Source organism: Aedes albopictus, chromosome 1 (genome assembly GCF_035046485.1).
Source record: "Aedes albopictus strain Foshan chromosome 1, AalbF5, whole genome shotgun sequence".
Classification (NCBI taxonomy): Eukaryota; Metazoa; Arthropoda; class Insecta; order Diptera; family Culicidae; genus Aedes; species Aedes albopictus.
Window position 1 is genome coordinate 186071721 of NC_085136.1, and position 16038 is coordinate 186087758.

Genomic DNA, 16038 nt, shown 5'->3' on the forward strand with positions numbered 1-16038 from the left:
TTGTCCGTGCGCAACCATGGCACAGTCAATGGTGCATTGATAATCCCAACGTCGATGGCAGTTGTTTTATTTTCGTTGAGAACCGCTCCTGATACGCGTCCAAAGCCGCGGAACAAATTTCGCATCGCATTTAATTGTTCTACGCTGGTAACGATCGCACTGATGTCGTCCGCATACACTACAATCAAATCCCTGCCGCACACTTGTTTCAGGCGCCGCAAGAGAGGGTGAAGGTAGATTACGAAGAGGTGCATAGATAGTGGATCTCCTTGTCGCACCGATCGCTGGATTGGAAACGTCGCTGAGAGAGACCCATTGATGAGGAGACGAGACGAGGAGGCTGCTGCTATGCGGGACAATAGGTCCACCAAAGCCGTGTTGAATTCCAAACCACGCATTGTGTTGAAGAGAAATCCGTGATCAACTCTGTCGAACGCATGATCGAGATCGAATCCAATCAATTTACCACATTGTCGATTTGATTTTAGCTGTGCGATTCGGTCTTTCACGGCAAGTGTGGCCTGGAAAATGTTCCTTCTGCCATTGGAGCATTTTTGCGAGTCCGTCAATACGTTGTGGGCAAGCATGACACTTTCGAGTCTAGTTTTGAGGATCCGCGCGAGAATTTTATAATCATAATTAATCAAGCTAATTGGCCTGTACGCACGGGCGGTGTCCCCTGCTCCACGCTTCTTCACTAATACTATCACACCGTCGAGAAACGTTGTCGGAAGGTTGGAACTGATCGCTTCATTCAGCACCAGGTTCAATTCCCGATGAATGACATCGAACATCCGCAAGTAGAATTCTTTTGGAAGTCCGTCGGGGCCAGGTGATTTTCGGGATGCGCTAGTACGTATGGCAGAAAGAAATTCCACGGTTGTGATTTCGCTCATACACGATGCATTCGCATGGTCCTGCTCTGGGATGGCTCGTTCGCATTGGAAACCACTGCCTTGCAGATCATCTACGTCCCCTCGCGCATACAGGTTCGTGAAGTATTCAACCATATGGTCTCGAATCCCATCAGCGTCGTCGATAACTTCGTCTCTTTCGTTTCGAATGTGTTCTATCATCGTTTTACGACGCGTTCGTTCTCCCAGCTGGTAGGTAGACATCGCTTCGCCGGCCACGTACGTTTCGTTGATATGCAGAAACATTTCAGTGAAGCGGCGTTGGTGTGCAAGCATTTCGGCTTTTACACGATTGATGGTAACAAGCATGGAACGATCATGATGGTAGCTGTCATACGCTCGTTGCAGCAAACCGTAAAGTCGCTGTTGCTCGCGATGGAAAGCGTCGAAAGCAATTTTGGACTTCCATCTAAAAAAAGATTTTAATTTGGACTTAGCGCATGACAACCACCATTCCATCCAAGACCGATAATAACGACGTTGGCGAGTCCAGTATTGCCATTGCGTTTGAAGCTCCTCTAAGTTATCGGTGGACAGCAGATGGGGACGGAGGGACCAGAAACCTCTACCGGGTGCTCTGTCTGGGAGAGGGATGCAAATTCTCGCAGTGACGGCTTTATGATCGGAGAAGCAACAGACATGGATATCTGTCGCTCTCAGCTGTTCTCGTAGGTTAGCGCTGACATACAGTCGATCAAGCCTGGACGAAGAATTGTGTGTTATGAATGTATATCCCGGTTCGCGGGATCGGAGTTGCAGCCACACATCGTGCATCCGAAGTTGTTGTATGGTTGCTTGGAGAGCGGGGCTCGGGTTCGAACCTGTCGCATCGCATTGCCGAACCACACAGTTGAAATCACCTCCAAGAATGACGTGATCGGTGCGGTACCGAAGGTAATAGGCTATCGTGTTGTTGAAGAACCTTTCACGTTCGGCGCGAAGAGCGGATCCCGATGGGGCATATACATTGCACATCGTGGTGTTGTGTACTCGCAAGGCAAGTAGTCTTCCGTCCAGGCTCTTTTCAACATGCGAGAATTTGATGTGGGTTTTGAGTGCGATTGCTGTTCCTCTCCTCGCTTGGTCGACATTGCAGACTACATTGTACCCAGGTAGCGCTAACTGTTCGTTCTCCACCTCCTGCAGGAAAACGATGTCTAGGTCCGTTGTGCGAAGGAACGTGCGTAGCGCGTTCAATTTCGTTTTGTTTGTTATGGTGTTGATATTGATGGTTCCGATGTTTACGCTGGTGTGCTCCATTACAGTTGCATTTCTTCCTGGGAGCCTCGGCCGTGTTCGTTGTTGGCTTCGTCGTTGCGTCGCATCTTTTTCCCTGGAGGCGATCGTTTACTGCGCAACCGCCGGCTGCTATTTGAGCTGCAAGAGGCGTGAGAGCTGTCCGTGTCGTTACCATCAGAATTACGAGTCGCGTTGAGGATGCCGGTCGAGGTCGGGAGCGGCGCTGTTGGGATATCCGGGGGTGGACCGGAGGGTTTGTTAGCCGGGGGAGGCATCGTATTCGGCTTCGGTGGCGCTCGGGTTCCAGTCGTCACGGCATTCGAACACTGTGAGGAGTTCGACAGTATCTTTTGAGGTGGATTGTTCGGATCTGCCCGCTTCGTCGGTGCTGGCTGTTTCGCGACGTTAGCATACGATTTGTCTGCTACGAGCTTTTGCGCGAGCAGTTTTTTGTTCTGTACACATGGTATACCGATATGTACGAACTCTTGGCAATGTATACATGTTTGACGTTGTCCCCTGTAGCCTACCGCCGTGTCTTCACCTCGAATCGTGACAAGAGAAGGAATATTCTTTTTGACCACCATCCGAGCGATGCGTACGCCGGTTTTCACACCACCGAAAGCGGATCGTTCGTCCCAGAGAAGATCCCGAATATGGAGCACGTCTCCGTACTCGGCGAGAAATTCGGCGATGTGAACGTTGGTAACATCGTTGGAGAGGTCGAACAATCGCACCTCCACGGCTCCGTCTTCCATGAGAATACGCAGCTTGTATGTCTTCCCGTCAAACACGAAATCGTGTTTGTTATCATGCTCGCGCACGATCCTCTCAGCGAGCTCAAGGTTGTTGACCTCCACGAAGGTGCAACCGAGCCGCTTGCTAGGCTGAAGTAGGCGCACATTTTCTCGCGTTAGACCGAGTTCTTTTCCCACGAATTTTAGAATTTCTTCATGAGAAAATTGTCTCGGAAACTGCGAGTAATCTACGCGAAACGTGTTCTCGCGGCGCGGCATCGCGCTTTACTGCGACGCGGCGGCTACGAATATCGATAACAACGGCGAAATTACCGGTAGAGACTTTACGAATAGTCCGTGAACGGCTTCCGAAGTACGCTCTATCGAAGAGATCGACTGATCGGCTCGGAAGTTGAAAAGCAAAAAGTCAATGATTCGTTTGAAAGCTCAGTGATGCATCATGACACCGTAAACTGTTTTAAAATCAAAGAACAGATGGTGAGCCAGCAAGTTATATTCCCCCACTCACGCAATTTAGGAATTCAAAATTTCTTGGTAAAAATTGTGGAAGTGACCATACAATGATTAAATTGCGGAAGAAATTATCAAAGACTAGCTGTCCCGGCAGACGTTGTACTGCCCAGTACTGCCATTTTGGTGTGATGGTCCACTGCACGAATTTATTCTGGCCTGCTTACTCTCACACGAAATTTGACGTTTGAGAGGTGCCGACACCGCTCAAACGTCAAATTTCGTGTGAGAGTAAGCAGGCCAGAATAAATTCGTGCAGTGGACCATAGTTTGACAACTGATGTGGGGTCATTGCAGCACCGCACTCTTAGATTAGTTTTAGTGCGTTCATTTCGAATGTCTCCCCCGTTCATAACAATTTCAGTAATTTTACAATTGTTCTTGTTTTAAGTTGATTTTCGTAACTTTTTGTACATATAAACACACCCACCATGAATACGAATCGAACCATGCAAGACTCATGCTGATCGGTCCACCCGTTCTTGAGTTTTGTTGCCTCAAAGGAACTTCAAACTCATTTTTATATATATATAGATATAGATTGCCTTGGTCAATGCGACGTTTAATCAGTTTAATCAGTTTACGCTGTTTACTGAATCCCCTCAATAACATTCCAAGAATTCATGTTAATTACCAAGTATTGAGTAATATCATAATTGGGAATAAAATGATAATATTTTTGTCTTAGCTATGTGCTTGAGCCATGCATTAAAAGTTCGTGTAATATGGCCCACCACGTACATTAAAATATTGCGTGTCTAGCATTCCCCTCCAGGGTTAATGGTCCTTGAACGAATCGAGAAACTCAACGGTATATTTCCACTAAGTACGTACAGTTTGGTTCCTAATGTTCTTCCACTCTTCTCTGGTTACATAACAATAAGTGTTATTCGGTCTAGAAATTGAGGGCACAGATGGGTCAGAAACCAATTCTAGTAGTTGATAGAGTTTTTACTGAATAATGATGTTTTAATTATCTGATCATCTTCCTATGATTTGTTTTCGTCGATATGAGTTGCAAAAACTAAGCCTCGATGGAGAACAAAGGAAATCTCAGAAAAATGTGGAATTACTATCGATACATCAATGAGGAACTTCATTCGTAAATAATAATCACCAAGTTTTTACACTCGCGTCTCCCTCAACAAAGCGGGAAGCTGTTGAGAAAGTTAATACTACGTGACAGTTTCACCTACTGCCCCCATCCCCTACGACTTCTGAGAGCGACAGAGGGTGATTCAGCAGACGTATCCGTTTAATTGTAGCATAGCGCTACTGTCTGGAGCTTTATTATAGCTAAATACTAACACAGCACCTTAAAGTCATCGCCGGCAGCTAGTAATTTCTTCTTGCATTGCAAAGTGGTTTGATTGTCAGGTGTTCTAAGTCTACGTGAGGGACGTCACGTAGGTACGACACCAACAACCCCTTTAACCCCGTACTGGAGATGATTGCTTTGGAATTAGAAACGTATACAGGGTGTTAGGTTCCTGAGTGCAAACTTTTTAAAGGGCGATAGAGGACCATAAATGGAGAAAAAAATTGTTCTATGCATATGGTCAAATCTCAATCGTTACGTAATTATTGAACTTCCCATGTTTATGACTCTTATTGTCTTAACTGGCAATAACTTGAAAATGGCCAAACTTATCGAAGTTTTTTTACCCTTATTCGAAAGATTATTGAATTTTCTAACAAATGGCATCTTTGAATCGATTGGTTTAGTTAAATAACTAAGTTTTCTAGAGCAAAATAGCTAAAAATAGTGATTTTTTATTGGTTTTTGTCAATTATCTTTGAAACATGCGTAATAAATTAAAATTCTTTGGCAAAGTTGTGGCTCCTGTTACACTCTACAATTTGTTCTTTGACACCAAACTTCTATCTTTTATCGCTTTGTTGCAATTTCGATTTTAACATCGCATTTCAGATCATAAATTTGCAACTGTTATGGAAAGCACTTTTTGCGCATTGTGCCGCACATTTAAATCAAAATTGCAAGAAAACGACAAGAGCTAGAAGTTTGGTGTCAAAGAACGAATTGTAGAGTGTAACAGGGGCCATAACTTTGCCAAAGAAAGAATTTTAATTTATTACGCATGTTTCAAAGATAATTGACAAAAACCAATAAAAATTCACTATTTTTAGCTATTTTGCTCTTGAAAACTTAGTTATTTAACTAAACCAATCGATTCAAAGATGCCATTTGTTAGAAAATTCAATAATCTTTCGAATAAGGGTAAAAAAACTTCGATAAGTTTGACCATTTTCAAGTTATTGCCAGTTAAGACAATAAGAGTCATAAACATGGGAAGTTCAATAACTACGTAACGGTTGAGATTTGACCATATGCGTTGAACAATTTTTTTCTCCATTTATGGTCCTCTATCACCCTTTAAAAAGTTTGCACTCAGGAACCTAACACCCTGTATATCTTGAATGTATTATTCTACATAAGGTTAAACGGTGAAACGAGCACGAATCCATGTAGTACTTGTAACTTAAATTCTTTCAATTTTTCAAAACAGTCAGCATAACAATAGCGCACATGCTGTTTAGCTACTAGAAAAAAAAGTCATAGTGACCCGTAGGTTGATGTATTTATTCAAATTCATTATTTACTAGCTGTCCCGGCAAACTTTGTCTTGCCAAGCTGCGGTGGTTTGAAAACTGTTGAGGTCATCGCAGCAACGCACTCTAGATTGATTTAATTTTGATCACGCTGAATTTGTTCCCGGCTCATCAAAAATCAGTGTTTTACCAATTTTCTTATTTTTTAAATTAGTTTTCGCAACTTTTTTTACATATAAACACAGCCACCATGAATACGAATCAAACCATGCAAGAGTCATCCTGATCGGTTCAGCCGTTCGTGAGTTTTGTTGCCTCAAAGGGACTTCAAACTCATTTTTATATATATAGATAGATGTGGGATTTTTCGACTGGAACTGGATCTTATTGCGTAGAAACGGCTATCTCAGTCTTAATTTACGACGATTTATTTTATTCTACCCGACGTTTCGGCCATGGGTTTTGGCCTTTTTCAAGGGAAAAATTGTCTATCGTCCTTGTCCTTGTTACAATTTGCATTTGCATTTGTCAATTTATCCGGGTCATTGCTTTTTTGTACAATTTTTGGGTAATTTAAACGATAATTTTGGTCAGAGTTTTGCTTACACATATAACGACTGTTTTAAAATGGTGAATATAACGACTGTTTTAAAATGGTGAAATACAGAAAAATTCACCATTTTAAAACAGTCGTTATATGTGTAAGCAAAACTCTGACCAAAATTATCGTTTAAATTACCCAAAAATTGTACAAAAAAGCAATGACCCGGATAAATTGACAAATGCAAATGCAAATTGTAACAAGGACAAGGACGATAGACAATTTTTCCCTTGAAAAAGGCCAAAACCCATGGCCGAAACGTCGGGTAGAATAAAATAAATCGTCGTAAATTAAGACTGAGACAGCCGTTTCTACGCAATATATATAGATAGATTACCAATATTTACAACTCAGAGCACGTATGTAACACAGCGAAACAAAATTTAACTTTTGGTCAGTCTCAAAAGAAAACTTAAGGCGAAACTGGAAGCATTTCCTCATTTTTTTGGTTTTTGATTTTTTATCGAATAACGAAGCAATATTTTCAAATTCGGTTTTCGTGTACACGTAGAGTATGGATCAGGGTATCTTCTGAATTTTTTACGCGGTAGAAAATGTTTTTCGTTTTTGCAGAAACCATTTTTTAGTGAAATTTTGTTCAAAAATGGTTTCTGCAAAAACGAAAAGTATTTTCTACCGCGTAAAAAATTCAGAAGATACTCTGATCCATACTCTACATGTACACGAAAACCGAATCTAAAAATATTGCTTCGTTATTTAATAAAAAATCAACAACCAAAAAATGAGGAAATGCTTCCAGTTTCGCCTTAAGTGTCTAGATTTTGGGTCGCTGAGTCTGAATCCGGGCTCAGATTTGCTCCAGCACGTCACAATTTCAAACTATACCTCAAGGGCAAAATGTGTGATTTTGGGCTTTTTTGACTGTAAGCCATTTAGCATGGAAATTATTTTTTAAAGCAATTAAAATATTAATTAGTCAATCAACACTTAAATTAACGGTTTATGCCAAATATTTCGTTTTACCATATTAAATTTTATAGTTTTAAGCATTTTAAGTTGGGTACTGAACTTGCATGCAAGTTTTGGAGGGTGACTTGTATGGCAAATATTGTACCTACCATTAAATGCTTAAAACTATCAAATTTGATTTGGTAAAACAAAATATTTGGCATAAATCGTTGATTTAGATGTTAATTGACTAATTAATACCTTGATTACTTAAAAAATAATTTCCATGCTTAATGTCTTGCAGTAAAAATAGCCCAAAATCACACATTTTGCCCTATAAATTTAGGTATAGCTCAAAATTGTGACGTGCAGGAGCAAATCTAAGCCCGGATTCAGATTCAGCGACCCAAAATCTGTCAGAGACACATAAGTTTGCTTTTGCGACAAAAAATGTTACTTTCAAAATGAACCCACATAGTTGAAAAAAATCTGCATGTTGGTATATAATATCACAGTGCAACACATAAAAACTATACTCAATTTGGACCTAATGTTGTGGAAGTAACTATGAAAACTTGCAAAACAATTTTGGGGTTTTGGTAATGTTACGAATGGTATTTCCGGAGTTCTCTCAGCTGACGCACTTACCCAGATTTCGGTGGTAATCAGCTCAAGCTAAAATTAATTTTATTTAGGATAGGTTTCAGTTTTTAGTAATTTTGCTTTACAATTTAGTCTCCTTTTATGTTCTTCTACCAATTCACAACAGTAATCTAAGATTTAGTTTTTGTCCAGTAAGTTTAGTTCATAAGTGCAATCGAATTCACTAATTATAGAAGTAATTTAACTCACAATTTAGGGAAAATATAACTTGAAATTAAATAGTTTTTAGATATAATTTGTGCACGTAATCAATTTCTACTGTCTCACGGTTTATCGTCAGTCTGTCGTTTTGTATTATTCGTCCAATTCTGCTTGTCATCCACGCCGATGACAGAACCACTTTTTGGCCGCGTTACGTGATCGACTAAGGGCTGTGGCGGCGAACAGATAATTTATTTACTTCAAAAGTTTGTTTTATGCAACCTTGAAGTTTTTTTTTTGAAAATTGATATTATAAAATTATATTCACTAATTTATTTGGAAGTGTTTCAGATAAAATATTCTTGAAGCCAAATTTACAACTTTTGTGAATATTTCGAGAACATATTTTTAATTTTGCGTAGTGTTTTATTTTTTCTGCAGGTTGCTCAAAAAATGACTTATTTTTAGTAGTTTTGGTCGTTGTTTCCGAATGGTTCTTGTTTAAGTATGACTATCTTCAGCATAAATCTTTACTAGGTCTATACGAGTAACTTCGCTGAACACTGCAATAAGATACAAATAATTCTTATTGTTCTATTTGTTGTTTTTTATATATTTTTCTTGGGATCAGTACATATGGTCATTTCGAGTGATATAGATCACTTTTCATAAATTTTGTCGTCGTTTTTCTTTAATTGATACCAATATTACCAAACCCAGTTCTTGAAAATAAATACGACAACGGAGTTCATCAGTTAATAAGGTTGATCATTTTAATGTTAAACTTTCAAAATCAAAACTTTAATAATAATTCATTTGAAAAGTCCCAAAAAAAATGACCACGTGGTTTATGGACAGCCCCTATGTATTTATGAATATGAATGGTCATAGAAACTTTGAAAAATAAATCGGTTCTATCAGTTACTTGAGTACCAAATACATTCAATCGAAGGCTTTGTTACTTGTGTGATACTGCTACGGTACCAAAGTTTTTGAGCAGTTTTTTTAATCATAGGTATATTGGCTATAAACTATGATCCAATACGATTCCAATACGAGAAAAAAAATATTGGCTATTGAACTTCAAGTATATTCGAAATCCGACATTTTGGAATGAATTATTATATTTCTGAAAAACCTTTAAAAACCGGAAAATGAGACAATAAAAATTAATTATTCGATATTGCAATGTTTAGAAAAGTTACTCGTGATGATTCAGTGTAGATTTGTATCAAAAATAAACATGCTAAAATATTTACCATTCAAGAACTACGACGAAAACTACTAAAAATGTCTTTTTTTTTGCTTTCGGCATCAAAAATATTATGCTTAATCAAAAATCTGTTCTCGACATATTCACTAAAGTTGTGTATTTCGATGTCGAGAACATTTTGTCTGAAGCAAACATAAATAAATTCTAAATAATTTGCAAGATATAAACGTATAACACCAATTTTTAGCCAAAAGTTTGGACAAAGTTTGACAGTGGCATGAAAAAATTTCGAAGCAAACTAGCGGACTACCAGCGGAATCCAGCAGAGTCCCAGCGAATTCCCAGTGGATTCTCAGTGGAATTCATTGGAATTCTAAGCGGAGTTTTAGCGAATTTCAATGGATTGCAACAAATCAGCGTTTCTCAAACTGGGTCGCGGGCTGATGTTTGGTGGGTCGCGAAGACTTTGGCGATATAGTAATGATTGTCCTAATTATTTTATGTCAAATGATATTGTCATTCATTTTCTAATTTACAAACACTCTCTTGAAGAATCGGCAAAATTATTTCTAGAATTTAGGTTTTGGATTAAATTAAATATTTAAACTACTCTCTGGATTCTGAAATTGGTTCTAAAGATTTGTGTTTTCAATCAAAAGGTTTGAGATTCTAAAAAAAATAGATTTTCCATTAGTTCTGGAAAAAATAAGTTCAAGTTGTTGCTTGCAGTTAGAATTTTCAATAATATTTTCAGCTAAGTCCAGTAGTTAGAATATCAGAAAAAAATTGCATAAAATCAACAAAAAAAAGACAAATTGCGACAGGAGGAAAACGAACATTTGATGATCTTCATCAAATTATCTGTTTATTTTAATCGAACTTTGGCACAGCTTAACTTCGATTAAATTCTGTTGAATATCGATAATCGGAACTTTTACAGAAATCAGAACTTATCAGACCATCCAGCAGAGCTATTATTTTGAAATCTCTGCATGATGTTTACCCACTTGCCGATCTTTTTGATGTATTTAAAAAAAAATCACGTGAAAACTCAAAAAAATCAAAAATTTTCGTATCTTTTTGAAGGATTTTTTTTAAGTACTGCAGATACACATAGGTAATAGCCCCTTATATTTACAACAACTAAAATCTTAGTAGTTCTGTAGCTGTGCATGAAGACAGACCAATATTTTTTTTTATTAGAAACAGGCAAGCTTGTCTCAAATCTTTGAAACATAGAATTTACTGATACTGATTACTTGGGTACCTTAACCTAGTTTGACGTGGCGTAAGTTAGCCTATGAAAGCAATCATATGTATTTACTGAAAAAGGCAGTCCAAATTTTCAAAAAATGGCACGTTATGGAAATACATGCTGGTGGGTCGCCAAATACTGTAACGATCAAAAGTGGGTCGCCAGCTGAAAAAGTTTGAGAACCCCTGCAACAAATGATTATTTTTTTAAGTGAATTTTTAAATTTATTGGAATAACGGATTAAATTATAATAGTCTATTGACTAGTCGACAAAATTGAAACTTTTTTCACGCACTTTGACCATTTGTTCCATTTCTAATGGAATTTGGCCCGCTGATTTCGAATCTGACTTCAGAATTCCTGTAACACGTACAGTTTTTGAGAAAAATAGGATGTTATTCACAAAATTTAATATGTCATAGGAAATAAAATATTGGTATTTTAATTTTAAATTTTTCATCTGATTATTATAACAAATATTTATATTCAATAGATTTTGATTCACTGTTTCTGAATCTGACCTAAGAATTCCAGTAACACGTAAAATTTTTGAGAAAATACGGTTTTATTCACAAAATATTATATTTTCTATTTTCAATGAACTATTGTCTTTATAAATTTATTTTTTTATCTGCTCATGTTAAGCAATATAAATATTTATTAGATTTTCATATACTGACTCGGAATCTGACCTAAGAATTTCTGTAACACGTATTTTTTTTTGAGAAAATAGGTTTTTTTTACAAAATTTCATATTTTCATACAAAACAAAATCTTGTCTTGATAATTTTGAATTTTTCATCTGCTCATCATAACCAATAGTTATACTCAATAAATTTTGATCCACTGATTCAGAATCTAACCTAAGAATTTCAATAACACGTAAAATTTTGAGAAAATAAGGATTTATTGACCATATTTCATATTTTCATGGAAAATAAAATATTGTCTTTATAATTATATTTTATTTTATCTGCTGATCATAATCAAATTTTACTTTCAATAGATTTTGATCCACTGATTCAGAATCTGAACAAAGAAATTTTTGAGAAAATAGGGTTTTATTCACAAAATTTCATATTTTCATAGAAAATAAACTATTGTCATTACAATTTTTCTTATCTGCCAATCATAACCAATATTTATATTCAATTGATTTTGATCCACTGATTCAAAATCTAATCGGAGAATTTCAGTAACTCGTAACTTTTTTGAGAAAAATGTTTATTTTTACAGAATTTCATATTTTAATAGAAAATAAACTATTGTCTTTATTATTTTAAATTTTTCATCTACTCTTCTTAATCACTATTTATATTTATTAGATTTTTATATACTGATTCGGAATTCGACCTAAGAATTTCTGTAACACGTTAAGTTTTTTAGAAAAATAAGGTTTTATTCAAAAAAAATCATAATTTTGAATTTTTCATCTGCTCATCCTAACCAATAATTATATTCAATAGATTTTGATTCACTGATTCAGAATCTGACCTAAGAAGTAACACGTAAATTTTTTGAGAAAATAGGGTTTTATGCATCATATTTCATATTTTCATAGAAATAAAATATGTATTGTCTTCATAATTTTATTTTATTTTATCTGCTGTTCATAACCAATATTTATTTTCAAAAGATTTTGTTCCACTGATTCAGAACCTGAACAAAGAATTTCAGTAACTCGTGATTTTTTTTAAAATAGGGTTTTATTCACCATATTTCAAAAAACTATTGTCATGATAATTTTATTTATTGCATCTGCCAATCATAGCCAATATTTTTATTCAGTTGATTTTGATCCACTGACTCAAAATCTAACCTAAGAATTTCAGTAACTAAGTAAAATTTTTGAGAAAAATGTAGTTTTTTAACGAAATTCCATATTATTAAAGAAAGTAAACTATTGTCATTATAGTTTTATTTTTTTAATTTGCTCTTCTTAACCATAATTTATATTTATTAGATTTTCATACACTGACTCGAAATCTGACCTAAGAATTTCTGTAACACGTAATTTTTTTTTGAAAAAATAGGGTTTTTTTCACAAAATTTCATATATTCATACAAAACAAAATCTTGTCTTTATAATTTTGAATTTTTCATCTGCTCATCATAACCAATAGTTATATTCAATAGATTTTGATCCACTGATATAGAATCTGACCTAAGAATTTCAGTAACACGTAAAATTTTTGAGAAAATATGGTTTTATTCATCATATTTCATATTTTCCATGGAAAATAATATATTGTTTTTTTAATTTTATTTCATTTTATATGCTGATCGTAACCAATATTTATTGCAATATATTTTATTCCTCTGATTCAGAATCTGAACAAAGAATTTCAGTAACACGTGAAATTTTTGAAAAAAATGAAGTTCTATTCATGAAATTCATATTTTCGTAGGAAATAAACTATTGTCTTCATAATTTTAATTTTTTTATCTGCTCATCTTAATCAATATTTATATTTAATAGATTGTCATCCACCGATTCGGAAACTAACCTTAGAGCTTCTGTAACACGTGAAATTTTGTGAAATAAAATAATGATTTTATAATTTTAAATTTTTTATCTGTCCATCATGACTAATATCTATATTCAAAAGATTTTGATCCACTGATTCAGAATCTGACCTAAAAATTTCAGTAACACGTACAGGTTTTGAGAACAATGGGGTTTTATTTACAAAATTTCATATTTTAAAAGGTCTCTATAATTTTATTTTATTTTTTCTACTCATCTAAACCAATATTTATACTTAATAGATTTTGGTCCACTGATTCGGAAACTTACCTTAGATTTTCTGTAACATTCAAAGTTTTTGAGAAAAATAGGGTTTTCTTCACAAAATTCAGTATTTTCATAGAAAAAATATTACTTTTGTTTAATTTGGTCCTCTCATCAAAACAAATATTTATATGCAATAAACTTCAATCTGCTTATTCGAAATCTAACCTAAGAATTTCTGTACCACGTTCAGTTTTTTGTATGAGAACCCACTTTTTCTTTGTATGTCGCGAAAGATTTCTCAAACTCCCCTCCATCCATAAACCCCTACGTCTTTAATGGACAGCTTTTTACTAAATCGTAATAGATTGTATTTACTGTATTCACTTATTCCTTATTCTTACCTTAGAATTGCTGTAACACAATGAAAATATGACATTTTGTGAATAAAACCCTATTTTTCTTAGAAAGTTTACGTATCAGATTTCGAATCAGTGACCATTAAATATAAATATTGTTCATGATGAGCAGATAGTAAAAAATAAAATTATGAAGATATTATTTCATTTTTTATGAAAATATGAAAATTTGTGAACTATACCCAATTTTTCTCAAAAAAAAAAAAATACGTTTTACTCAAATTCTTATGTCAGATTACAAATCAATGGATCAAAATCCATTACAAGTAATTATTGTTTATATTGAGCAGAGAAAAATTTAAATTAAAAAGACAATATTTCAGTTTTTTAAGAAAAAAAGAAATTTAGTGAATAAAACCCTATTTCGCTCAAAAACTGTATGTGTTTCAAAATTCTGAAGTCTGATTCCGAATCAGTATACGAGAATCTATTAAATATGAATATTGGTTAAGATGAGCAGATAAAAAAATAAAACTATAAAGACAATATTTTATTTTCTATGGAAATATAAAATTGTGTGAATAAAAATCCCTTTTCTCAAAAATTTTACGTGTTACAGTAATTCTTAGGTCAGATTACGAATTAGTGGATCAAAATCTATTTAATAAAAAATATTGGTTAAGATGAGTAGATAAAAACTTCAAATTTAAAAAGACAATAATTTTATTTTCTCTGAAAATATGAAATTTTGTGAATAAAACCCCATTTTTCTCAAAAACTGTACATGTTACTGGAATTCTAAGGTCAGATTCTAAATCAGTGGATCAAAATCTATCGAATATAAATATTGGTTGAGATGAGCAGATTTAAAAAAATAATATAAAGACAATAGTTTATTTTTTATGAAAATATGAAATTTTGTGAAAAAAATCTATTTTTCTCAAAAACTGTACGTGTTACAGCGGTTCCAAAGTCAGATTCGGAATCAGCGGGCCAAAATCCATCAGAAATGGAACAAGTGGTCAAAGTGCGTGATCCACTGTCGACCAGTGATTATTTATGGCATTTTAGACGCTTCTGATACCATCTATTTCTTCATTGTTGATTCATAATTTTTTAATGATAAAATCATATTTTTATGTGTCGTTAACCCTCTAATACCCAACCCCACTTTTAGACGGGGTATAGTTTGAGCACTTTTGTATTTTTCTTTACTGGGCAATCAAAACTTCAATATTTGTGGCTGATATTCAGGTCTGCTCTGTATGTCTCAAAATGGTTTTTGGTGTCTTTTGAAACGTATTTACATTTTTCAAAAATCTTTGAAAAATTGATTTATTTTTTAAAGTTTTTATTTTTGTGTATTGTCATCTTTCAGATGGAATTGTTTCTTTTGTGTTGAATTTCAACAATTGGGTTTTTAAATTTTGAAAAAAGTAATCATTTTTTGATTTTATACGAAAGAGCACCTTTTTCTGAGCCACTACGATTTTTTTTCAGATTTTTAGAACTTTATTTTGATACCTAAAATCAATTTCAAAGAGATTTTCCGAAATCACCTTTTGACAGCTAGGCAACTGTTTGACAGCTCCGCCAGTACAAAATGCAACGAGGGGTGATTCGACAAATTGCCCCCGTACAAACTTCAAATTGATATTTAAATAGGTTCCCGGGCATCAAAATTGATGAAAATTTGGATTTCGGCTGAGTTTGACATGCAGATTCAGAATATGGAATTATCCCAACACCGCTAAAGAAGCCAATTACAGTCTGGTTTTTTTAACGCGGGGGATACGTGCCGCGTAAAAAAAAACTCAGTTCAAAATAAAAAAAAGCGCATTGTAAAAGTCTCACCATTTCTCGACGAATTTATTATTTTAAACGGGCGTAACTGTTTTTTTATGTGATGACTGGACTAATTATGTATTTTCGACTGGACATTTGATTCCCAAAACTTACCTTCGAAAGAGTTATTTCCCGCCTCCAGAAGTCGAAAGGTAAACGGTATATGTACACGAGTCATTTTTAATCTTGGCACTGGCACACTATGGTTTGCAGTCAATGTCGACGGTCGTATCACATCGTCGGCTTGTACGCGCAGTATAACGGCAGCCCTGTAGAGAGAAGGAAAACAAAACGAGATAATGGCATCAATTAGACATCCATTCAACCAA

The 16038-nt window shown here is 35.0% G+C and overlaps 1 protein-coding gene across 8 annotated transcripts in view; it reads right to left on the reverse strand.

Annotated features, from left to right (window-relative positions):
- LOC109419703 (cell growth regulator with RING finger domain protein 1) overlaps nt 1-16038 on the reverse strand; it is a 170339-nt gene that overhangs the window by 110718 nt on the left and 43583 nt on the right. For all 8 annotated transcript variants that reach the window (XR_009996322.1, XM_062845991.1, XM_062845989.1 and 5 more), the window contains one exon: nt 15824-15978. Coding sequence is in view for 7 of the 8 variants with exons in the window: in XM_062845989.1 (XP_062701973.1) it covers nt 15824-15978 (155 nt within the window). In the remaining variant the exon portion in view is untranslated. The remainder of the gene's footprint in view (nt 1-15823; nt 15979-16038) is intronic.